Source organism: Pogoniulus pusillus, chromosome 6 (genome assembly GCF_015220805.1).
Source record: "Pogoniulus pusillus isolate bPogPus1 chromosome 6, bPogPus1.pri, whole genome shotgun sequence".
NCBI lineage: Eukaryota > Metazoa > Chordata > Aves > Piciformes > Lybiidae > Pogoniulus > Pogoniulus pusillus.
The window spans coordinates 12,835,594-12,863,130 of record NC_087269.1 but is presented as its reverse complement, the minus strand read 5'-3'; the positions used below and the strand labels follow the sequence as shown (position 1 = coordinate 12,863,130).

General features: G+C 39.7%; 1 protein-coding gene across 1 annotated transcript in view; it reads right to left on the bottom strand.

Annotated features, from left to right (window-relative positions):
• Window positions 1-27,537, bottom strand: part of STN1 (STN1 subunit of CST complex) — a 47,716-nt gene that overhangs the window by 17,823 nt on the left and 2,356 nt on the right. The window contains exons 2-4 of the mRNA XM_064144448.1: window positions 11,447-11,586; window positions 6,575-6,670; window positions 1,568-1,639 (exon numbers count right to left, since the gene is read on the bottom strand). Of these exons, the coding sequence (XP_064000518.1) occupies window positions 1,568-1,639; window positions 6,575-6,670; window positions 11,447-11,579 (301 nt within the window). The 5' untranslated portion in view covers window positions 11,580-11,586. The remainder of the gene's footprint in view (window positions 1-1,567; window positions 1,640-6,574; window positions 6,671-11,446; window positions 11,587-27,537) is intronic.

The window sequence follows — 27,537 nt, the reverse complement described above, 5'->3', positions numbered from 1 at the left end:
AGTTGAACTTTTCACATAAAAGACTGAGTCATCTGAGGTGAGGTAAAAAAAATTCACGTGGTACAATTTGACTTCTACACTGAGGTGAATGCAGCTTGACAGAAGTTTGATGCCTCTGTGGGAGAGTAAATTGTTCATAACTTAAAACTTGATTAATAATTCAAGTATCCCTGAACACAATTACAAAGGGCTGAAAGAAAATTTACTGTGCCACATAGGAGCTGCTTTCTTTGGCAGTGTCCATTTAAACACTACTGATGTACATGTAAAATAAGAACATGAGGCTGAAACAAACATTCTGGGACCGTGTTCTACTTCAAGCATTATCTCATGCAGTTCCTTTAACGAATTTAAGTTGCTCATAAAAAAAAACAAACATTTGACTGTGGGTCCCTGTGAATGTTTTTGAAAGCTGTGCCACAATATCACCTTTCTAGAGGTGACAGCTCTAGATTCCAACTGGGATCGTTCATACCACCTGTCATATCATTGTTAAAAGTAAGTATGAATTATCTGTCTGCATAAATGTTTTTTTTTCCACAGGCATCAGACTTTTACATCCTGATTTCCTTTCTCCACTCTGTGCTTATGTAGCCATAAAGCGGGCAGATGATGCTTGTAACATTTATTTCAATAGGATTCAATCAGCTCCACACTGGGACTGTCAACTACATGAACTTTCAAGAAGGTCCAAAACAAAATGTACTCCATATTTTGATAGATGAGAAATGGTGGATGAAAAAGCCAAAAGAGAAAGCCATATAGTACTGATTTTTTCTGTTTGAAATGCAGTAATTACCGCACTTAACACAGAATTTCAGCACATGTAGAACTTTCCAAATCATAAAAGACTGCCGGCATCCTCCCACTGTGTTTTCATCTACTTTGAAGTTCATCACTGACAGCACATGAATGAGCAGGAGAAGAATATGAATGCAAACAAAGAAGAGAAGATGAAGCCGGAAACTACTATATCACAAGAAGCAGTGGAACGTTTATCACGTTGCTGGTAAGTGGGTTGACTTCTGTGGTATGTGGCAGATACAGAGCCTAGTTCCTCACTAGACAAAAATCACAAAAATAACTGTAAGAAGATTCTCCTATGTCACAGCATAGAATTGAAATATCATATTACTCAGCTAAAGATGTGAAAGGTCATAACAGAGTGGTTTTATTGGCATCATTGCTGCACACCACACAAAGAATAATATGAAACTACCCAAATGGCCCAAGCTGTAGGATGTTGTTCCAGTTTGAGGCCAGAAGCTACCCAAGACTGGAGAACAGAAATGACACTCACTCCTTTTGGAGAGTAAGCTGTGATACCAGAAAGCAGAATAGAATAACATTAATACAACGTCCTGGGATGATCAGGTCTGTCCCAAGATGGGTCTTGGTCTCTGTAGTTTTCTTAAGGGAACCTGGGACTCAAACTACCACAGATGTGATGCTTTAAAATTATAAAGAGTTACATTTGCTCCTCTGCAAGTTTGATCATTTATTAAATTATGTAAGACAGACATCAGCAAAAACATACAGTGAAAAGAGAAATCATTTGATAAATTACCTGCTAAAGCTGTTTCTGCTACCATGGGATTTTTCCAGCAGATGCAATTTATAACTCCAGTACTGTCATCCACTGTGAAATAGAAAAACAAAACAAAACACAAAACCAGTCAAAACCTTAATAAATAAATAAATTAAGAATGACAGGCTAAGAAAGCAAGCAGTGAAGAAATGATGATACATAGATATGTAAGAGAGATGATTGCCAAGGATATCTCATTTCAACCAGTCTGAAAGGGAAAGTGGGTGCTCAACCCCTACTTGTACTTCTGAAATAATGACAGTCATTTCAATGGAATGGAATGAGTGCCAGATACCATGCTTATGTGCATGATCTTAAAGTAGCAGGTATATTTGAAAATAAATAAAGCAAGCACAAATTCAAATTATGAGTCTTCAATACACATAGAATCAACCAAGTTGGAAGAGACCTCTAAGATCATCCAGTCCATCCTATCACCCAGCTCTATCCAGTCAACTAGACCACACCACATTTTGAAGAATTATTGTTTTAAAACATTGATCTTCAACCTGTAATTGTATTTATCTAGGTGTTATGCCCTGTTGACTCATACTCTAGAAAAATATTAAGGGCATCTAGGGATACACAAGAGGATGGTAGCAAATTGCCTGTAGTTTAAATAGTAATTCCTAAAAAGTCCTGATTATCAGCATCAGTGACTTGTAGATTGGTAGGTATGGGAAGGGACTGCTGGAGATAATCTAGTCTGGCCCTCCTGTGAATGCAGATAAGCCTACATCAGGTTGCACAGGGACACATCCAGGCAGGCTTTGAAAGTCTCCAGGGAGGGAAACTCCACAACTTCTCTGCCTAACCTCTGTTCCAATTATTTGTCACTTTCAATGCAAAGAACTTTCAGGTTGGGTTCAAGTGAAACCTCCTATATTCTAGTTTGTACCCACTGTCCTTTGTCCTGTCCCTGGCCACTACTGAGAAGACCCCAGCTCCATCCTCATGACTTCCACCTCTAAGATACTTTTACTCATTTATAAGATCCCCTGTCAATCTCCTTTCCACGAAAAAGGGCACATATTGGATACTTAAAGGGATTTAAAACATATTGACAAGATCAGAAGAAAAAACAGTATTGAAAACTGAGGCCAGGCAAATTAAAACAAGAAACCAGGCACAAACCACAGAAACATTGCTGTAACAGTGAAGAAACAGCACTTGAACACTGGGCAGTACAGTCACATGAGTAGACTTGGAGTGCTGCTACCTCCAGCTGCAGTGGTTTCCATGCTAATATTGTGCACAGTCTGATGGTCTTTGTCTATACAAGACATTCCCGAGTGCAGAAAGGCAGCTCCTCTAGCCAGGGAGGACACAAGACAGCACATACCTGTGGTTCTGCTCTAGGTCAGGAATTCCCAACTTAAAGTATACCTGCTGGTGGCATGCAAGCCACTTCCGTGCCAAAAAAGGCTGAGCAGCTTCTCCTAAGCATAGCATCTAGTTAGCTTTTCCTGGTTTGTTAGCAGTCAATCAGATGTTTTGCAGTTTTTGCCCCAGGAACTGCACCATAAAGGACAACAGAAAAATACAAAACTCAAAGAAAACTACAAAACTATCATAAGAATCAATACATGTCAGGAGACTGCATATAGGTGGTGTATCTAACAGTCTCTAAATTAAAAGGCACTAAATGCCTGTCAAAACACAAGAAGGATCCCACTTCATGTCCAGCTAATATTCCAAGCATCTATCTCCTTAAATGTAACCATATCCAAGATTGAGCTTCTGCTTTTCTTCTGCTCCTTAAAGGAGATCCATGATTATAAAAGCAACTGCAATGTTTACCATGACAGTGCTGATTGATACCTGCAGTTGTTTCCTCTGGGAACCGCAAAATCAAAGCAAAATGCCTTTGCATTGTCTCACGTGTTTTGAAACAATCTCCCTATTTGAGGAGTCCAACTTGAAATCATTGTCTTGCCTTCCTGTTTTCCAATACCTTAGCTGCACATTCCTAACAAACAAACATCATCTGTAAGACACGGGCAGTTCCAAATTCCATCACAAAAGTATGTGAGTCTCATTGCTGTCTCCCTTCTGAGCTGCTGCGTCTGCCACAGCAGCATTTATTTTGTACCAGAGCATGATCTAGCTAGTAAGGTTTCCTCTACTTAATATACACAAACCCCAACTATTTTAGTAGGAGTTAGAGCCCCCATATACCAAGCCAAGGCATTCACGAAAGTCAGGAACGGCAACAAAAAACACAGCAGATGACATTTCACTGTTACATTACTGCAGCTTCTAGATGTTGCAGCTTGTGACTGAGTGTTGCACCAACTGTAACAGATACGCTTCCTAAAAAGGGCTTAGAAACAAAACAAACAAGACTGAAGGATTAGGAGGCCAGGTTCCTCCTCATTAATGTAACAACTGAAAATGGAGTCCTGGAGAGACTGACCTATTCTTGACCACACAAATAATCTATAGCAGAGCAAGACTCTGAAATAAAGTTTTAATAGTTCACAAATAAAAGCTTTGATCAAGAAGACAAATAACTCCTGAACGAGAACTCTTAAAATTGTATTATAATTAGATAGGAGAATGCACTCAGGGGGTCTACAAGCTTTGAGAACATCCTGTGCTTCCCTTCTTATCTCCTTGGGCTTAAGCTTTTGCTTGTTTTCATTTTGGTTTGTTTTTTTGAGGGGAGGTGTTTTCTGGTTTGTTGGTTTGGGTTTTTTTAATTCTTTTTTAAAATTATTATTTGTTTACTCTTACATTAACTATTTGAGGAGTTCCCTGGGAAGTTAGATAACTCTGTTCGGTTTTATTTCCTTATTGAAAAAAAGAAAAAAGGTTCTTGCAGGGCCTGCATGAACCTTCTGATATCCTGATGAGCTGTATTTATTATTTTATGTATTTGTTTTTAAGGCAAGTGCCTTTCAGACTTCCAAAACAGTTCTAGACTATAAAGAAAACAGTATGTGATCTTCTATCTTTCACCTAATTAATCATAACACTTGCAAATGAACAGCCAAATAAAAGAGCCAAAAATCAGATTGTACAATTATTTTAAGCCAGGAAAAAGTCAGTTCAGTCACTTTTGCAACTGGAATTTTGTCATCAGTTCTGGCTGTATGCTTTTCAGCATAGAAAGGACCTAAGATTCTCTTAAAATGAGCAGTGTATATTCTGAAGTAGATAGGAAATGGGGGGGGGGGAGGTAGTAGCAGTGACACAAAGACATTTCAGTTCTCTATCAAAGAAAAAGTACAAAGGAGGAATTGCTTTGTAAGTCACTTCTAAGCAAACAGAAAGTGAGCAAGTCCGGAGCAGTGAGCAGCACTTCAACTGATGCAACGTCTGCTCTGTGACTCACCAACCAGAGTCTGCTGAACTGAGAGATGCAAGAAGTTACAAGCAGGAAACTGTCTAAGAAGTTAACAATTTTACACTGGTGGAGTCGGCCTGCCTGAAAGGGAGGGCAGGCTGGGGAGGCACCCTGGCAGGTAGCCTGAAAGCTAAAACCAGGAACTGTTGGAACAAAGAGTAGAGTTGGATGTGAAAGGACAGCAGGAAGCCCAGCTCACTGAGAGCTGTACTTAAAAGATCAGCTGGTCTAACACTAAGGCCTTAATTACACTGCTGTGCACTTTCTTTTCACTTCAATTCCTCCATTTTTTGCCCCAATCAAACATTTCCAACAAATTTATATTCAAACTAATGCCGAGAGCAGTATGGGAAACCCTTGCTCATAGAATTGGTTTTGCCTCGGCCACTTGGATTCTGCATTCCTCTGTTCTTATGAAGCAATAACTGCACTGCATACTAGTGCAATAAGATAATAATAGCTGATGTTCAGTTTAAGTTTCAACACTTCATTACATCATTAGTAATGTCTCTGCCTCTTAACTCAGGTGCTTGTTTAGCCTGTGCTACTTCAAGTGCCAGCAAAACTTGTGCTTCAAAATATTTACTATCAACTAGCTATACAGTATAATAGCAGGGTAATAACAAACTCCCAAAAAATAGTCTTTAAAAAAATAAACTAGAAAATACTCACTCTAAGAAACTTGCAAGGACACTTCTATAGAGCACAGGGTCAACTCTAAGCAGCCACACCCAGTATGGGGTATGCTATAACAGCACTGCAGCAGTGTGATGCAACTGCAGCCGTTGTGGAAGTTGGGACCTGGTTAAGTTGCCAGTTGTATCTTCACAATACTCCTGAGTCAGGGAATTATGGATGACTCAATTTTAGAAGGCAAGGAACTGGGTAAGAAGAGGTGCTCCATGACTTACCTCAATCAGGTGGAGACTTGTGCCAAAGACCCTGGACGTAAGTCCTTTGAGCACTGCAATAGGATCTATGCATTTGTCTCTGCCTTCTGTCAGATGACCTCTATGCCCCCCTGCCCCCACAAACACACACTTTTGAAACTGGACACATCATCACTACTCCACTCTGCTGGTACTCCATGTGAAAAAGACAGGTGAACAGAACAATCAAGTGTTTCCATGTTAATAAACCAATCTCAACATTGGGAAAAGCAATATGGAAGAAACAACACAGTTGTTTTGGGCAAGAACTGGTACTGTGATGCTTGAGTTCCATTTGCTAAGTCTCTTAGACTCGGCTCCAAGATATGACAAAACATATAAAAAGTCAGAAGAAATTTCTAAGGAAGAAGTTACTTCCCATTTGTAGTCACTCTTAAATCCATTTATATCTCATCAAAGAAACTGCATATATGTGAGGAAGACAGTGGAGCCCTGCAGCAAAGGAATAGCCTAAATTAAGACTTGCTAGAAGCCCCCAAATGAAGCGGTGATTTAACTACATTTCTCTGCTTTTGACATGGAGATAAACAGTAGCTTCCCTAAGTTTGCTAAGTAATCTGAGCTGCAGACATACATTATAGCAGGATAACAGCACAGTTGTTTTGAAAACAATGATTAAGGCAACTTTTAAGTTCTAACAGTAACTGAGATTAGAAGCCTAAAGTACCAAGAAGAAACTTTCCTTACCTCCATAGTTATAAAAGGCATCTCTCTCTTTCAGTAGAACCACTGTCCCCACAATATCCACTTGTCTCACTGGATGTCCATTATAAAAGAATATACCTAGATACAGAAAAATCTTGGTAAATGTAATTATTTCAGCACTCTACCTTGTCACATTTGTCAGTAAAAGGCATACTTTCTTCCATTTTTTAAACGAGTTTTAAATGATACAATGCCTAGTCATGTGAAAAGCCCCCTCAATCAGTAAGGACTGTGAACACTAGAAGGAAAAAGCATCAGCTCTGTTTAGGATATGAAAAGTTTGCTTTAATAGAATATCAGAACCTTATTAACCTTTTGTTTTCTTGCATATTCAGATCTGGAAAATAGTTTCTTTGCTGCAGGCACTAGGATTTTATTTTTAGGGTTGGTTGGTTTTGTTCTTCAGTTGGTTTGGGTTTTTTTGTTGTTGTTAGCCATTTGTTTTGGGTTTGTTCTGGTTGAGATTTTGTTTGGTTGTCTTTTGTTTGTTGTTTTTTTCCCTTCTCAACTTCTTCAGGCTTCAGAGTAAACAGAACACAATAGAAGCAGTTTGAAATTCTCACAATGCAGCTGTTCCTGATTAAGGCAGAGCTTCCAAAACGAAAAGGAACATAATTCTGTCTTACATTTCTAAAAGAACAGGACCCATGGAGGGTGAGGGAACAAAAATAACCCTCTTCATTTGTAGAGTACACTATGAGGTCACTGCAGATAGCATCCTGAACATCAACTTCTGAAGTAATGTGTTCTAAAAACATCCCTTCAGAGATATTTTTGGACATCCATAAAAGTAACTGGAATACCACATAAAAACGTGGCCAGGAAACAGTGAGGAATCAGAGCCTAGTGGTCTTAGTACTGACTTTGCCACATGCTATGATCCCTTTCAAGGGAGTGACAAATGTTAACAAACTCTAAAGTAAGCATTATATACCAAAGCCTCACAGTTCACTAGCAGGAAGATAATAGGGTAATAAGCTCCAGATACATCCTGAGCAGGCTAATTTTCAGTCAGTGTATTTTCTTCAGTTTTCAAATACCACTGCTTTACTACAGGATGCCATCTGGGATGATCAATAACCGTCTTCTGCAAACCACGACAGCTAGATAGCTCAAGGGACTCAGAGGGAACATTTGGCTCCATATATTGTGGTATGTCTTATTCTTACAAAGGGAAAGAGAAACACTGCGCCAAGGGAGCCAGAAAATGTTCTGTATTTAAAAGAAAAAAAAAAATGAAACCCAAAACCTAAAAATAACTTGTCCTACATAGCCAGCAGCCTTAAATGAACCTGAAATTAACTTTCTTTACATGAGAAGGGCAAAAATCCCCAAAGTTTCAGAAGAACCCATAGGTGACTAGCCAAACAACTAATAAATAGAAGTTTGGGTCAGTTTCAGGGTAAGTTTGTGGAACAGAGAATCCAAGCTCTTGACTGAACAAGTAACATTGTTATTATGTTCATTTCTCAGTAAGCTGAGTTTTGGCAAATGACAGACACCAGATAAAAGTGGTTTTCTCCATGCCCATAAAGTCAGATACAAGTCCACCCTCACTGTGTGAGAAACTACCCGAACTCATTTGAAAGATGAATATGTTTATACTATTAAAAGTTGAAGTTGATGACTTCAAGGTGTAAACTGTTTATCTTGCCAGGTAATTTGTTCAAATTATGTTCATACTTAGCAATAAAAACATACTAAACATTTGAAGTTGTGTAAACACATCTACTTAAGCTCCTAGTAACCCGGTAAAATAACACCTACTAATAAGCTGTTACCACAACAAGAAGTTGCAGAAGCAGTATAGGGGTCTGTAGGTAGCTCTCTACCTCAAGTTCTGGTCATGTCCTCATCAACATTACTGAGCACTGACCTGTTAGCTATTGCTTTAATTACTATGTCCTTTTATGCTATTTGTAGCTTTCCTTGCTTGTTGGCAAGCTGTCACAATGCAGTGGTGCATGATAACTCTGAGAAAAGCTCACTTCCACAACATGATTGTGTGTTACAACAGCATTTGACACCCATTTCAAGGCCTCTGAGACAGCACAATTGCCGGTTTCCATCTAGGAGGAGTACCAGCTTTCTTGTCATCATTTATAGCAGGGGAGTAATTGACCAGTTTTACTGCTTTCCTGTGTTGGGTTTGGTTTGTTGGGGTTTTCTGGGCAGTTGTTTTTTGGTTCATTGGTTTTGAGGGGCTTTTGTTTGCTTCTGGTTTGGTTTATTAGGGTTTTTTTCAGTTGCTTGGTTGGTTTTGCTGGTTTTCTTTGTGGAGGGACTGGGGCGGGTTTGGGGCTTTAAGGGATTAGTCATTGTGGCATCAAATCCTAATGCTTAAAAATGGAAAGAATAATCTTATTAGGTCATTATGTCCATTTCCTTAGTGCCAGTGTGAGACAGTTTCATACAGTAAATTCCTGGCAATCTATACAGTCAGGATATAAACAATTCCAGTGAACACTATCCCACCTTTTTCCTGAGAAGGCTGCTCCCAGATGTCATTCTAAGGATGTTTTTCCTGACATTCATTCTGTGTTTCTTTCCAGCCTTCATAGCTACAGCTCTTTGTTTTGCACTTACTCATCTTTAATTACCATTACTTAATGACTGATTTACAGCCAATCCTATACTTAGCTTCAGCTGGTCTTTAATAGGTTTGTTAAAGGCAGGAGACACTGACAGCAAACATCTATCATCCTTCTTCCCCAAAAGGTGTTTGTTTTTTGTTTTTTTTTTCCCAGTGTTTCTATTATGCAATCATTTGTTGCCAATAAATAAGCTGAAAGATGTCTGGCTTGGTTTGTGCACAGCACCAGGCAAATGAACAAAATTCAGGATGTTTATTCTACAAAATTTAATTTCATTCTTTAAAGTTTTATGTAGAAGATGATACATGATTAGTTGTGCAAAATGTTAGATGTGTAGGAAGCAGAGAAAGCTCACATGCACCAATTTTAAGAGGTAGTAACTTGACATGACAGATAACACTCCCTTAAGAACATCTTAGGAAAACACAGCAGCAACAAAGTCCAAAACTGAACAAAACCCCAACCCCCAAAAGAAAAATAGACAAAAACCCCATCAAACAAAAAACTTTTTAAAAAAACAAAGTCAAACAAACAATAAGAAAAAACCACCACTGAAACAGATCATAAAGAAAATGACAACTCACTTAAAAGAACAGGAAGGGAAGTGAGAAGGGAAATTCAGCTGATTTAGAAATGACAAAACAAGAGCAGGATTGTACTTCCTAGGACTGTTCCTACTCCTGCAAACTGTTTGGTGATGACTAATTTCTTCTGAAGTGGAAGTTACATTTCTTCTGAATATTATTTTTTGCAAGCCCAAACTCCAATCTTATTCTTCTGACAATGAATTGGTTTATATTTTGTCTGTAAACAATTAAAATGGCTCTTATTAAAGCTGAAAGTTTTTAACCAGATGCATTTGCTACACAAGTATTACTAAGACTGCACACTATAAATGTCTCCAAGTACTGCTCACTCTAGTAAAAACATCAGACTGTAGTCTAATTCCTGCAATGGATTTAAGAGAAGTTTCCCATCACATTAAATTACAAATGTGTATATATATATATCTAAGATAGGCTTTGCAATTTGTCAAGTCCCTAGGTACACAAAAATGGTTATGACCGGTAAAAACACACTATTTCTACAAGAACAGCACTGTTGCTATCATTGCTGTTAAGCAAGAATCATAAAATCTACACTGAGTAGCATATTCAGAGGACTAAACAGATGTAATTTATCTCTGTGGAATCAAAACAAGCAAACTACAAGAAAACAACAAACAACAAAATAAAACCACCAAACCAAACACACACACCACTTAGGGTTTATTGCTTCTCCTCATTAATTCTAAGTTCCTTGGATTCCTCCCTGGTGATCTTGCAACTTGTCAAGTTTCAGTTTGGAATAATGAACTTTTCTGAAGTAGAAAACATACTGTAGTCTATTTAAAGTCTTCACAATGTAAAAAGAAAATCAAGGTCAGGCTCATCTTGGTTTAGGCAATGTACACATGTGGGTGATGTTGGCTGAAGACCAGCAGGAAACAGACTGCAAAGCACACAACTTCCAACAACAGTTAGGCAATAAAAGGTGTGGTATGAGAGTCAGCAGAGATGCCAAAATTTAAAATAAGGTAGTTGAAGTGTACAAAGAATGCTGCATATCTACCATATCTAGGAGCTCAGCACTACTTCAAAATCTCTGTGTTTAGTAATACCCACAGGAAAAGCAGAACACATACACCCAGCAACGTCACCATTGACTGTTGAAATTTTGCAACAAAGGGGTGTAAACCTGTTATCAAATGTTGTAGGCATAACACACGTCTAGAAAGGATCAGAGAAGACTGAGGGGAGAGCCAATCAACGTACACAAATATCTGAGAGGTGGGTGTCAAATGGACAAGGCCAATCACTTTTTGGTTAGCAGCAATAATACAAAGAGGAATGGATACAAACTGGAACATAGAAGGTTTCATCTCAACACGAGGAAAAACTTCTTTACAGTGAGGGTGACAGGGCACTGGAACAGGCTGCCCAGAGAGATTGTGAAGTCTCCTTCTCTGGTGACTTTCAAAACCCACCTGTATGCATTCCAGTGCAAACTACCCCAAGGCATCTTGCTTTGGCAGGGAGTTTGGACTTGATCTCTAGAGATCCCTTCCAACCTCTAAAGTTCTGTGATACTGTAATGTCACTTAGCTTAGGGCCATGGAATGCTACTGGTGTTTGCCAAGCATCCTGCAAGCCCTTGACAAGAGCACAACCTTGTAAATATAATTCTATATGCATCATAATCGTTATGTGCAAGTACATACCAGGCACTTGTTTAGATTCTTTCATTTCGTGTATATCTTTAATATAGAGTCTTGCAAATGCAGAAAACACAGGATCCAACCCCCAGTGTAGAGCAGGTGTCTCTTCTTCATGCTTCTTGGATTCAGACTGCATTCAAAACCTGTGAACACAAGAGCTTTTCAATAATTTTCACAGTATCACAGTATTATCAGGATTGGAAGAGACCTCACAGATCATCAAGTCCAACCCTTTACCACAGAGCTCAAGGCTAGACCATGGCACCAAGTGCCACGTCCAATCCTGCGTTGAACAGCTCCAGGGACAGGGACTCCACCACCTCCCCGGGCAGCCCATTCCAGTGTCCAATGACTCTCTCAGTGAAGAACTTTCTCCTCACCTCCAGCCTAAATCTCCCCTGGCGTAGCTTGAGGCTGTGTCCTCTCGTTCTGGTGCTGGCCACCTGAGAGAAGAGAGCAACCTCCCCCTGGCCACAACCACCCTTCAGGTAGTTGTAGACAGCAATAAGGTCACCCCTGAGCCTCCTCTTCTCCAAGCTAAACAATCCCAGCTCCCTCAGCCTCTCCTCGTAGGGCTGTGCTCAAGGCCTCTCACCAGCCTCATCGCCCTTCTCTGGACACGCTCAAGCATCTCGATGTCCCTCTTAAACTGGGGGGCCCAGAACTGAACCCAGTACTCAAGGTGTGGTCTAACCAGTGCAGAGTACAGGGGCAGAATGACCTCCCTGCTCCTGCTGACCACACCATTCCTGATGCAGGCCAGGATGCCACTGGCTCTCTTGGCCACCTGGGCACACTGCTGGCTCATGTTCAGGCGGGTATCAATCAGCACCCCCAGATCCCTCTCTGTCTGGCTGCTCTCCAGCCACTCCGACCCCAGCTTGTATCTCTGCATGGGGTTGTTGTGGCCAAAGTGCAGCACCCTACACTTCGAGCTATTGAACACCATCCTATTGGGATTCTACACAGATAAAGAGCTGTTCACATACGTTCCAAGAGAATGAAAAATTAGCCTGTGATTTTACACACAGTAACATAACTAATGGAGACATAGGAACTTTACCTAATATGTCACCTTTCTGTCACCAAATGAAATATTCCAAATCACAACACTGATGTTTTTCTTGAATTACTGACACGAAAAACTAACACTACTTTGCCCAGCTCCTTTAAATAAAATAGAATTCCAAAGATTTCTCCTTCAAGGACTCACAAACAGATAATCAAATACAACACATTTAAAAGATCAGGATTGTGGGATGATAATTGCTTACTTCCTGTATACTTGATTTTTTCCCCCTCTATAGTTCTTTCTCTTCCATGAGATATTGTCATCCTTTGCTTTGTGATGGTGGCTTACTTTACATCAAAAAAAGCAGCAAGCCCTTCTATATTTCGAGCTTACGGGCTTCAATAAATTTGCAATTGTTACTTTCCCCTTTGACCTCTTCAACATCTGTTATCTTCTGCTATTACCAGAATCAATTCTCTGCTTGTTACAGCATTTATGTCTGTAATAGTTTGGGAGTTATCCCCACACACACAAAGTGAAATCACCTAGACCAGACTCAGCCAGCTGGAAGTTAAGGAATGGAGCTATATTTACAGCTTAGCACAATTTACAAGCACATATATACACCATATACACAAATATTTACAGTTATATACAAGTTGAAAGTAATATAGAAACTCAAAATCCCTCCCAAATCATTCAGATTGCCAGGAGGCTCCCAATCCAAACCTCCTCCCCACTCTTTTCCTCCCTTCAGAAATAACCAGATGAATTCCCTACATCTCACATGATAAATCTGGAGAGACCTGAGGTGCAATGTCAAAAAGACAACAAGGAGGTTAGAGGAAAAAGGGTTAGGCAGAATTAAAGAGTTAAGGCAGATGCAACCACACAGACTGCCAGAGAGAATGAACAGAAGCGAGAACTGAGAAGTGAGTGTCTTATCTCTGTTTTTTCCTTCTTCTCACAGCCAAGGATTTAATTTTTCTCTGTAAAAATATTCCAATTAGCCTCAAACCAGCACCAGGCCAAAAAAGCAGCACTCAATTCAGGAAGGATCCTTCTAAAGACCTGGAAGCTGAATATACGTTTGATAAGCTGCTCCTGTATGGACAGCCGAATTGTTCCCATAAAGCTTTCCAGGTCATCCTCAAACGGGTGTCAGCCACTTATACCTGTAGGGCAAATGTGCAAGTGGACTGATTATGAATAGCATGCAATAGAGCTAAGATTTGGCAGCTACAGTTTCCTGAAAGGGAGTAGCAGCCTGCTACAGGTTGCCAGTGATCTCTGTAGTCTGCAAGAGACGCTTCTAGCTACTGATTTAGAGGTAATATGTCATGAATATCATACCACCATCTTTTTTCTTTGAGCAACAAAGCTCCCATTTGGTAATACTTTTGTTTCCACATTCAAACTTTAATTGGATCAGAAAAACAGTGTAGCACAAGAGGCTAAAGCACTGCTGACATCTACACTGCAATTAGAATTGCAGATGACTATTTCAATTTTTTTTTTCAGTTTTTATTTTCTTAAAGAACAAAAGACCAGCGATACTTTAACCTTTCTTAGGCTGTTCATTTGTTTTGTTAGACGCTGCAAGCATGATTTAGTCAGTTTCACCAGACACTTCACCTTCCAGTAATAAACTACACTTTTACCCTTGGCACCTTTTGCATAGAATCAAAGAATCAACCAGGCTGAAAGAGACCTCCAAGATCATCCAGGCCAACCTAGCACCCAGCCCTATCCAGTCAACTAGACCACGGCACTAAATGCCTCATCCAGTCTTCTCTTGAACACCTCCAGGGACGGTGACTCCACCACATCCCTGGGCAGCCCATTCCAATGGCAAATCACTGTCTCTGGCAAGAACTTCCTCCTAACATCCAGCCTATACCTACCCCGGCACAATTTGAGACTGTGTCCCCTTGTTCTATTGCTGGTTGCCTGGGAGAAGAGGCCACCCCCCACCTGGCTACAATGCCCCTTCAGGTAGTTGTAGACAGCAGTGAGGTCACCCCTGAGCCTCCTCTTCTCCAGGATAAACAACCCCAGCTCCCACAGCCTCTCCTCATAAGGTTTGTGTTTCATGCCCTTCACCAGCTTCGTTGCCCTTCTCTGGACACTTTCCAGCACCTCAACATCCTTCTTGAATTGAGGGGCCCAGAACTGGACACAGTACTCAAGGTGTGGCCTGACCAGTGCTGAGTACAGGGGAAGAATAACCTCCCTTGTCCTACTGGCCACACTGTTCCTGATACAGGCCAGGATGCCATTGGCTCTCTTGGCCACCTGGGCACACTGCTGGCTCATCTTCAGCTATTATCTACCAGTACTCCCAGGTCCCTTTCCTCCTGGCTGCTTTCCAGCCACTCAGTCCCCAGCCTGTAGTGCTGCTTGGGGTTGTTGCGGCCAAAGTGCAGAACCCTGCACTTGGCCTTGTTAAATCTCATCCCATTGGCCTCTGCCCACCCATCTAGCCTGTCAAGGTCCCTCTGTAGGGCTCTCCTACCTTCCAACAGATCAACACCTGCTCCTAGCTTGGAGTCATATGTAATGCCTACTTAAAAACATCTTGCCATCCTATTCTCCATCAAGCCTTCAAATGAAGCATATTTTTCTCCGCTGCTGAATTGCAGACACTGCCTGAGTAGAAATTTATAAACTAAGCTGTTAACTGTATGACCTTAATAATGCAAAGCTGTTATTCCTCCATATGGCAGTTCTATGGTTGCTTGCTATATACCAAATTTAGACCATAAACTTTTCTGAGCAAATCACATGGCTTGAACGTGTATTTAGTGTACTAACTTTCATAACAAAATTAATCTTCCCCATCCCTCTTTGTGCTTTAGCACAAAGCTGCCTGCATTGTCCTTATGCTACTGTGTTTTTATAGCTTCTATAAAAAACAGTAGGGAAGAATAAACGGTTTTAGTCCAACAAGTTTTCGTGGAGAATTAGAAGAGTTCACACATCAGATGATAACCTTCGTTGACTATAGTGTGTGTTTAACATGAGTTGTAATAAAGAGAAGCAGTAGTGGTGACCTTAGTCCCGATTCCCACCTGCAAACAGGGACTTTTAATGTAATTTTGTCCTTAACAGTGTTACAGTTCCACCAGCTACTCACTTCTAGTGGTACTTCTTCAGAACAAGAAACCTGAGGGATGGCCAAGGGCTCAGGTCCAGCCAACATGGGTCTAGGAAGGGCAGATCCTGCCTCTCCAACCTGATCTCCTTCTATGATCAGGTGACCCGCTTGGTGGATGTGGGGAGGCCTGTGGATGTGGTCTATCTGGACTTCAGCAAGGCCTTTGACACTGTCCCCCACAGCAAACTGCTGGCTAAGCTGTCAGCCTGCAGCTTGGATGGCAACACTCTGTGCTGGGTTAGGAACTGGCTGGAGGGCCGGACCCAGAGAGTGGTGGTGAATGGTGCCACATCCAGCTGGTGGCCAGTCACTAGTGGTGTCCCTCAGGGATCTGTGCTGGGCTCCATCCTCTTTAACATCTTCACAGATGATCTGGATGAGGGCATGGAGTCAGTCATCAGCAAGTTTGCAGATGACACCAAGCTGGGGGCAGATGTGGCTGGGTTGGAGGGCAGAAGGGCTCTGCAGCGGGACCTTGACCGCCTGGACAGATGGGCAGAGGCCAATGGGATGGGGTTCAATAGCTCCAAGTGCAGGGTGCTGCACTTTGGCCACAACAACCCCATGCAGAGATACAGGCTGGGGTCGGAGTGGCTGGAGAGCAGCCAGAGAGGGATCTGGGGGTGTTGATTGATACCCGCCTGAACATGAGCCAGCAGTGTGCCCAGGTGGCCAAGAGAGCCAGTGGCATCCTGGCCTGCATCAGGAATGGTGTGGTCAGCAGGAGCAGGGAGGTCATTCTGCCCCTGTACTCTGCACTGGTTAGACCACACCTTGAGTACTGTATTCAGTTCTGGGTTGGACTTGATGATCTATGAGGTCTCTTCCAACCTTGGTGATACTGTGAAACATGGATCCAGTATTGTTCTCTATCATCTTTTACACAATGTAACATTCCTTTCTATACCATGCCCCACACCCTACTCTGAATGGTCAGAATGTCATATCTCAGCACTCCCTTTTTCTTCCTAAAAAAAGGACACACTTTGCAGAGAAGCTAAGAAGTGAAAATTGGGTTACAAGTCAATGTATTTTGTTTGAACAGCTACTCACTGAAGCAGTAAGCACATGTGTACACTGAAGGGAAAAAAATAAAATCAATGAAACAGCACCACTGGAGGTATCTGTCTTTTGGTATTTCATCAAATATGTCAAGTTTGAAATGCCAAAACATTAACAAATCAGTAGACAGAAGTGGAAAAACAACAACAAAGCACTTCTAGTTCAAATGAAGCATCTCCACGGCTATTTCACTGCTTCCCCGTCCTGGAGGGAGAGGGATTTCCGCAGCAAAAGCTCCTTCTCAATCTCAGAAACTACTGGGAGTTAAATCCCAAGAGCTTCCTTCTATCTCCCAGGCCTTGCTACAGCTCATCATTGGAGAAATTGATACCTATCATATCTATTTTCAAATACAGAACCACTAGGCTTGGTTCAAGTCCACTACAGACACACCAAGTTTAATCTTACAGTCCAAGTAAAAATTCCCTGATAAAAAGTAAAACATGCCCTCAGCACTATGAAGGCACTACAAGATTTCTTCAAGTCCACAGGACAAATCTACTGAACTAATGAGTTAAAAGCTTCACCCACACCAGGCTGAGACAGTAAAACTACACTTCAGTCACTCACTTGCTTTCAGTGATATCTGACAGGCACATGAAGAGCGTTCTGCAGGCCAGTCTCCCCTTACCTGTTCAGTGTCCCAACAGCTCACCCAACTGCTGCCACCACCACAGAAAACTGAACACATTTCTTTATTCCCTCTCAAGAGGCTACTTGGCAGCTACATTCAAACAGTTCAATGTTTGAAGCCCAAAGTTTGTGGCCTGCTGGGAGGAAAAGATATTTATTGCCTCCTGTACTACTTGCCTCTACATGCTCCTGTTACAAGCCCAATCTTCTCATGGTATTAACAGCAGTTGACTGTTTGCTGCTATAGCAAAGGAAGATGTTAAAATCAGAGAAGCAACCCTTTCTAAAGTATCTGTTTTTCAGTATTCCCCAGCTTGTTTCAGACAGACTAGAAAACATAATTCTCACAAGGCAGATAAAATTATCTCAATTTCTCTTTGCTAAATAGAGTACTTTGCATCTGCTCACAACTTTTTATTCAGTTGTCACAGGAAGCCTCTCAATCCGAGGCAGGACATCCCAGGGGTTAATTAACTACCGAGTCATTTCAGTGAAAGTGGAATATTTCAGTATGCTGGAAGTGTTTTCAGCTCTTAACTGGTATCATTGATGATATGCTATCAGCAAGGAAGATAACAGCTCCCCTCCACAATGAAGGTCCAAGGGGCAAATAGCAGGCATTGCATGGCAGTACAATCAATGAGAACACAGACAGCGAACAAAAGACGCTCTGAGCTGACACTATATGGACAAATGTTTAAGGATTAAACTGGATGTTGCTGAAAGACAGTGATAAGGCTTAGCAATACAAACAACGAAGTCCTAGCAAAAGGTCATCCTTTTCTACATTCTTTTAAAATGCAGTGTAATGACTTTATATTTGCTGTAGTTCAAGGAATTCAATCCTGCTACAGGAGGAAAAAAAAACGCAAGAGAAGCATCTGGTCCACAAGCTTATTAGATATAAGATATCTGCATTCTATTTTTACCTCTCTATAAAACAACTCCAAAGAAGGGCTATAAAGGCACAATCAAAACCAAACCCAGAATTAAATTCTGCTATTTGGACCACTTCTTGGGAAAATGATTCTATTTCAAGGGCAAAAAGTTTACACAGTAGTTATCTAAATACAAACAAAAAGCCTCTGTTTAAGATTACTCTACGTACTACTAACCTATTAAAACAAGGCTATCTCTTTCCCTACTGCTATCAATGTTAGCTTTCCCAACCAGTGAGAATTAAAATGAAGTGCATGATCCTCAGTTACCCTCTAAGCTCAACAGAGTATTACCCTAAAAAAAAGGAAGAGAAACCAAGGAAAACTGCCAGCTTTCTCAACAATCCCACCATTCAGAACCAAGCCTATTTTCATTTTCCCTTCCCAAACATCCTACCTGGTAGCCTTGTTAGAGTAGCTCCCTATTTAAAAGCTGAATGATTTGCTCAATGTAATCAGCCCTAGCCAACAAACTGGCTCCTATTCCTGTGTTCACCTAGTACCTTTTTCAAAAATAAAATTATTAAGAACTGTTTTTCTTCTAATCCCAGTGAAATGGAAATTCCAAAGAGGAATATCTTTTTTAATGCTTCTTGCTATCTTTTCTCCAGATATGCTTAACCACAGCTCTTGGAGAAAATGGCCTCAGTTTGAGACACAATTTTTATAGGGCTCCAAAAGATTTCTTGCCAGTAGCTGTTTGCAACTGCTGGCAGATCACTGTTCAAGACAGTTGTGAATCACCATAATATTTATCCGTCAATACAGGCAGTTGCAAACACCCTACCAGGCACTCACTCTTCTCCAAAGACTGCCACCACTATACTAACACTGATGATTAACACAGGAAGCAGCTCCAAAGCTATCAGAGCTGCCAATCCAGTTAATTAAAGTCACCATTGGTTGACTTGAATAAACCAAGCTACAAACGGTGGTCATTACAGAATTGCTTCATGGGTAAGATATCCCTGTCACAGAGAAAACAATTTGTGGAATGAGGAGCAGAGACAACAGCTGGGTTTTGGAACAACTCTGTCATCTGAATTGAATTCATTTGTGTTTGAGTCAACACTCTATGTGACAAGTGAGTATTACTCAATTCTTGATGATCAGCAGAGGCAATTCCAGCACAAGACTGTTAAAACCACCATGTTTCAATACTTTTTTTGATTATCCAAGACCACATACAACATTTAAAATGAAACCCAAACAAATCCAGTATCATACTATACAAGTAGCTCTTAGCTAGAAAGTAAAGCCTTTGGCTACAGATAATGAAAAATGTTACTTTTAGAATCTTTATTCCCTAATGTACTTTTCAAAAGGTCATAGAGAAGAAAGATTTCCACACTAGCTCTAAGACAAAGACCAAAATACAACACTGAAAGACAAAGAAGTCCCTGAAAAGTGTGTACTGACACCACCACTACACCTGTAAGGGAGTTAACAAGATGCAGTCAGTTTGGATCCACTTCCTACCTGGGGATTCTACTGAAAATCAAAGTAGGGTAAGCACTTTCAGTCTTTCCTAATAAACTACCTTCTGCTGCTGCTCACGTGAAGACCTTTAAGTTTAGATGCTCCATGCTGCAACAAATATCAATAAGGGCACTATATGTTCTGTACATCTTACATACAAAACAAGTACAATTCCAATTAGGAGAAAAAAAGTGTTTTTAAAATTGAGAGCTAGAACTGCTCTGAGCTTAAAGAATTTTTATCAATTCTGTAAATCTTAAACATCATATGTCTTTTAATTATATTACAATGCCCTTCTCTGGCAAGGCAAGAAGTTGCAAAACAAAAGACATCCCCCTACACACCTCCCCACCCCAATGGTTAGCCAGTAGGGAGCATATCATCAATACAGAAAGGTATTCTATGTAATGCTTATAATAATCAGGATATAGACAGGAACAAAAAGTCTAGTTTTGTCAAATAACTCTGTAGAAGTTTTTCAGTGGAGTTAATGCCTCCATGTCCTAACCTCTAATGCATTTCTCTGTTTTCTTTTCCACACCACTGCCTAGAATTCCTTCCAAATAGGAGTACATGGCTACAGGAAACCAGACAGACTGCACCCTCCAAACACCAACAGTCTTGGAAGAAAGTGGGAGAAAGCTTGCAGCTCTAGATTGGTAGTTTTGGCACTGAAATTTTGTTCACATGCAAATTAAATCTTGTTACATGGTTTTAGCATCCAATTTTCCAAAAGCACAATTCTAGAAAACTATCAAGAATGCAATAAACAGAAGTAGCTTCTCCAGATCCTTGTCCTACACATTAGTCATTTTGCTACATATAAAGAAATCACCAAGCCCTTCAACAGATGAGTAAACTAGCTCTATAATTTGCCATTCACAGCTGTAAGCTGTCATAAAACAAGGAAGTAGTAGTCATAACTGATAGTCAGAAAGCTTCACTTGCTCTTTGTATTTTAAAGCTATTAAATAATCACACTGAAGCACCTTCTTCAACTAATTCTGCAGCCTGTCTTGAGTGAGGGCAGGAGGAAGTCTATGAGGATGATTAATTCTCTCAGAAAGCTCTTAATTACCCACAGAGCTGCAAGAATGAGCTGAGCTGCTGAAAAGACATTCTTTCAGTGGGAGAGAAGTTTCTCAGTTATTAGCCTTTAATAAAAACAAACAAAACTAAAAATAAATTACTTCTTGTAAACAGTTACCTTTGCTGCTCAGAAAAATAGCACTATGGGAGCTTTAATAGCAAGAGGATTCCAAACAGACTCTTGGTAATGGTTGTTTGCTTGTTTGGATTTTAGTGGGTTTTTTGTTGTTTGGTTTTGGGGGTATTTTTTGACAGGTAATTTACTGATCCAACAAAAAAAGAGAGTATTAACTCATTCAAGTTAACAGAATAGAACCTAATCCACTCCATCTTCAGGCAACACAGTTAGCTTTGCTTCTTTGGTAAAGCAGAGCAAAACAGATTTAGCGCTACTTCCTTAATGAACATTTTCAAATTTCAGAAATTTGGGTAGAAATGGCAAGCATTAGTTAATAGCTTTCTGAATGTTGTTGGGCTTGTGAACTCCATGATGAGGTCGACTCAATTTATCAAGGCAAGTTTGACCACCTATTTCCTTCCCTCTCCTTTGAATTAGTGTATCCGCATCTGGTGTAAATTAAAACAACCTCTGGAATAAGATCCAAATGTATATGAACATTCATAGCACAAGAGAGCACTCCATTACAAACAGATACTGCAAAAAAATAACCCACCATTTGGTCTAGGTGCACAGTTGTGAAAAAGTTCTCAAAATATTCCCAGCACACACCAAAAATTAGATTATGACAGACCTGCTTGAAGTTCTGCAGTCAACTATGGGAGTTTTTACTATACAAATGAACCTTTCAACCATATCAGAGCACTCTGAGACTGAGCTTGGAATATGGTGTCCAAACAACACTGTTGTTGGTATATACAAAACACTACAAATCAGAGCATTTTTGATGTCTCATGTCCAGGTAGAAACATAAACCAGTTTATGATCATAACAATAGATTAAGACAACTCATAGAATCAACCAGGTTGGAAGAAACCTCCAAGATCATCCAGTCCCACCTAGCACCCAGCCCTATCCAATCAACTAGACCATGGCACCAAGTGCCCCCTTGAGTCTTTTCTTGAAGACCTCCAGGGACGGTGCCTCCACCACCTCCCTGGGCAACCCATTCCAATGGGAAATCACTCTCTCTGCAAAGAATTCATTTGGAGCTCTTTTGGAAGACAGAGATAACTGCTACTCTTAGAAAGATTAATACAGGTAAATTGATGCTAGTCTCTGTTCCTAGCCCAGCTGCTTTTGTTCATTCCCCCCTTACAGAGCAAGGAAGGCTGGACTTCTTTGCTAGTGGAGATATTAACATTAAGGAAAGAAAATGTATCTCCAGTGGTTGTGGCTGTAACTTCTTACATTCCCTGAGTGAATTACTGTCAACAGCTAATATGATGAAGTCACTACTACGTTAAAAAAAAAAAACCTTAAAAAAAAAATCAAGCTTTTATAAAAAGATCTTAGAGTCTCCCTACTTGCATTTGAACAGATGTTACTCTCCATCGCGTGGTTCCAAAAGTCACTCCTGTGCACTGAACCCAGAACTATACATTATAGCTCAATCAGAAGCCACAGGAATTATTTTCCTGCAAGCAGTTTTAGTTTCTGCTATGGAAAAATCTATCTTAATGTAATGGGCTTTATCTGAGTACATAAATATCACATGGTGTGCTAAAAAACACAATTTTGTGAATTAGATATTAAAGGTCTCTTCTGCTAAAAAAAAAAATTCCAGGGCACTTGAGACAAAAAGTGCATCACATCCTGGCACTGTCTTCTCATAAGCATATACTAGTATTGAGCAGAAAATAGCTTCTGTTTAACACTTGACACATTATTACAGCTCCACATATTGCTGCTGTACCAAAGAAGAGATCCTACCTAAAATCAAATGCTATTTTACAACATGTTGTAGAATTTGTGCCTCAAAAATGAGAATTACACAATAGCTTACATAACACTAGGTAAAAAGAACATCATACATTCAGAAATTATGTAATATAACATTTTTCAGTGGAAAATTACACTGTTTTAACAGTAATACCAGCTTATAAAGTCTAGCTTTGCATTAATATACAGTCGAAAACTCGCATTCTAAATGGTATTTCTCTCTGCTAGTAGACACCTCTCCAACAGTATTCCACTGCAATGTCTCTCCTTGGGATATTGGTAAGGAATACTTTTCAGTGCTTCCTTGCTGTCAGATTGTCCTTCTATGTGTAATGTTCCCTGCTTCTCTGTATATTTTTAATAATAGTTGTAGAAGCATAAGAAACTTCCTGCCTATGCTTACCACATAACCAGGATTAGATTTGTCAGCTAACAGATTTTAAAATAATTGATTTCCATACTACAAAACAAGGTACTCAGACCCAAAATTCCAGAGCTGATCAGGATCACAAGAGAACACAAAGTCCATTCTGGAAAAAGAAAAAGGTTCCTAGGAAACAGGAAGAAACTGAGGATTCACACAAAGAAAATAGCAATACACGTAGGGGTTTTGCTTAGGCGTTTTCTTATGCTAGTATTGACTGAGAGCAATACTGAGATGCAAACCTATCTTTATCCCTTAATAAATTTCTAATCCCAGCTGCTATGTGAGCTAAGGCAAAATTTGAGAGCCACAAACAAAAAGAGCAAATCGGCTCATGACTACTATGCAAGAGGGAAAAAGTCTAATTACCATCTGGAGGAAAGACAAACATGGTGAAGCATTTGTAATATATGCTTTCATGTGACTTCACTAAAGCTTCTAATATTCAGATGGAGGAGGCTCTGCAAATTTTAAATACTTTCCCTTTATGTTCATGTACAGTTTTAGTCAAATAGCTTGTTTTAAATTAAATATATTCTCAAATTATTGAAGTCATAGAATCAACCAGGTTGGAAGAGACCTCCAAGATCATCCAGTCCAACCTAGCACCCAGCCCTATCCAGTCAACTAAACCATGGCACTAAGTGCCTCAGCCAGGCTTTTCTTGAACACTTCCAGGGACAGTGACTCCACCACCTCCCTGGGCAGCCCATTCCAATGCCAATCACTCTCTCTGAGAAGAACTTCCTCCTAACATCCAGCCTGTACTTCCCCTGGCACAGCTTAAGACTGTGTCCCCTTGTTCTATTGGTGGTTGCCTGGGAGAAGAGACCAACCCCCACCTGGCTACAATGTCCCTTCAGGTAGTTGTAAGACAGCAATGAGGTCACCCCTGTACCTCCTCTTCTTTCTGGTTAGAAAGAACACAATACTTTAGCTAAAAATAATATTTTAACTGTAAACTACTATTTAAATCAATATTCATGTGTGACATGGAGGGAAATAATGTTTAATAGACTACTGTATTTAAAAATATACAGCCACCCACTAATGCAGCACAGTATTCTAATATTGCCTGAAAATTCCTATAAAAGCAGCTTTTCAGTTAAATACAAACCAAAACATGTCCAGCCTTCTTGATAAACTTTATTATAGAAGAAGACATGAAATTTTGAATTGCATTAGTCAGTTAACAAAAGGAAGCAGCTATGCAAGTTTCAAGTTGTTGACACTTTCCATCAAACCTGAAGTCTGCTTCTTAGCCTAAGTGAAAAAGCACAACCTCCAATTATACTGTTGTTTCCAAATATCAGTCTTGATGGTGATTTTCCTGCAGACCAACTACAATAATAGAAACATATTTATTTTTTGCAGTAACTTCAATGGAATTAACATATTAAAGCTTGAATGACTTCGACCTGATGTGTTTTCAAGAAACGTTCTCTTTGCAACTCCTGTTCAAGATTTCCATATTTACACTGCTTTTCTTCTGACATTTGGCATCAAATAAAGACTGTTCAACAAAACATCACCAGTTTACTTGGAAACATCCAGGTAATTTGGCAACTTTTATATTAGCTCTATCAGATGTTGCCTGCTACCAAGAGAACTGCACTTCAACCAGTGCAGCGGTATCTCTACAGGTAGGAATAAGAACCCCTATTATGCATTTCCAGGACAATTCCCTCAAAGCTAAATAATGTGTGATCAATACTTAAAATGGGAAAGGGTGGATTGTCCTCTGAAGGTACCTTTCCCCAACCACAGAAAGAACTATGCCAATTTAGACTAAACACAAGACTTTTCTGAAACCAAAACTAGATCAGTCCTATTCCTGAACATTTTAACACCTCTTTTTTACCACATGCAGCAAGTAATATCATCATATGCTAAAACTTCCCAATGATACAAGTTTCTAGGGCAATTCTTAGATTAACTAGACCTACAACAGTAATGCATGCCATGTAACGTCTAGTTTGAGTTATTGATAGGAATCTGAGCAGTGATTTGGCTAATGAGCTATGGGCAAGCTCTAACTTCTGACATTAGTTTTCTTTCCTGTTAGTATGATAAATGACTGAAAGAAAGGCTCGCAAAGTACTGAGACAAAACCAGGTGTCATTTTGTTCCTCTGCAAAGGCAACTTGTGTTTCTGTTCTGCATTTGAAATTTATAGTCCCTAAGCTACCTATCTATTGACAGTAGATTTGATAGGGGGGCTTTAAGAGTGCTATCTCTATACAATCCCATCTCCTGTCTCAAAGATTCCAATATATGGGACATTCCTTGCAGGAAAACACACAGCCTTTTAGACCATCCTTTTACTTCATAAAGAAATTAAAACTGACTTTTTTTAGCCCTCATTTATATTTCCTCCTTCTTGTCAAAACATGAGTTATTCATTAATAATATTACTATCTCCTCTCTATTTGCCACCATTAATCAAAGCACTAGAACACGAGTCAGGTACAGTGTAAGAAGTGTAAAGCGGTCTCAGGAAAAGGACAAAAAGTAAAAAACTTGGCATGCACACAAGGAAGATGAAAATATCATAGAGGAAATGAAAGGAGTACCTTCAAGGTCAATGCACTATACTGAAAGAGACTGAAAACACTGGTATTTAAAACCAACTAAGCTGATGTGCTCCCATGAGAAAGCAATACATTCAGAGGAACAGGAAAAGAAAAATGAGAAACTGGAGAAGGGGCAAAAAGGTCAGGAATGAGAGAGTCACCAAAACTTTTTTTTCCAAATCCTTAAATACTGTGGAAAGTTAGTAAAGCTGTGGTGGTACAAGGCAAAATATCAGAACTTAATTCCATAAAACCCTAAACACCAAGGAAAAATGAGTCAGATTCAGAGGGAAGGCAGTGTGTGCCCAGATGCTGTATCTGAAATTATTTCCAAAAGCAATAGATGAAAATTTTGGTGACTCTCCCATATGTTACCTGGAAAAAGGAGAAGGTTAAAAAGGAAGGTAGTGGGTTAACTACAAGATGCAGTGGGTTAATCTAGAAGAATCTGTAAATTACAGTGGTGCTTAGAACTGAAATGAGTCTAACATAGCAAAAAACATTAACTTCATGAACAGAAATGATGGATTATGGGAAAACAGTACCATATAATTGGGAGGCATCCATGAAAACACCCCATACATCAAGTAAAGAACACACAGGAGGCATTGTTGAGTGCCAAAGGTGACAGACAGATTAAGATAGATGAAAAAAGAATTATGCCCCAGATTTAACCACAAACAAGCTACCTGTGACCTTATAGCAGTTCAACGAACTCCGACACCAGAAGGAAGATTGGAAGAGATCAGTGAAAGGGTGGGTGGACAGAAATCCAAGACAATATAGAAATATATTTTAAAGAACTGAAGACAGGTTGTAGGATTGCAGTGAAAAGCCAATATATGCTGTGAAAAACACATTAATTTTCTGAAGCAAATGTTTACTTTCAATGAAGAGAAACTGAATTAAAACAGTTTAAATAAAACAGGTAAATTCTAAAGAAGAGTAGAATTTAATGAAGAGTAGCAAGTGTAAGTGGTGAAGTTGGTGGGAAGACATGGTGATATTAAACAGCAGAAAGTATAAACAAGACTTTAAATATCAAAAATATTAGAGATTGCAGTAATTACAGCTATTTTAAAGCCAGCATACTTGATACACAACTAAGACAACTCTCTAACATCTTTGCTCTGATATTTTAAGGAAGTGTTTAATCTTCAAAAGATACTACAATAAAATCCTAAAGGAAAAAAATAATATGACTCACTTTTACCTTTTTATCCTTACCATCTGCAAACATTTACAGTAGCTAAAAACTGCTATCAGGACAAAAAGCAAAAAGCCAAAACCCAACAAAAAAATGAGGCAAACCAACTGCAACCACACAAAAAAACCCTTACACACACAAAACCAGGCTTGATACAACCTCCTCCATACCAGGAAGTCAATACAAATTGGGAAGGATTTGCTATTAACCTTCACCTTACAGAGTTTATTTTTAGGTTTGAGTGGTAAGCTGTAAATCTAGAATGGAAGGATAAAGGGGAAATTGAGACCGAGACAAAGGTTTCCTTTTCAGATTTTTTTTTTAATCTTGAATTACTTGTTAGAGAGTAAGAAAATGAACAAGTTAAAAGCAAAACTTTATCAGTAGATTATTTGCTCCTTTCTTGTGTTAGCTTTTCACTTATATTTTCAACATCATGTAAATTAAAAGCTTTCCAGAACAAGAAAGTCTAAAGCAATATCTACTAATAGGTAGTCACTGGTAGAATGACTCTACTGTTGCTTTTCTACTCTGAGTGAATAATGAGTCTTATCATGCATGTTCAAACCAAACTGATACAATACAGAGATGCTCCACATGACCTACTTACAATCAAAAGT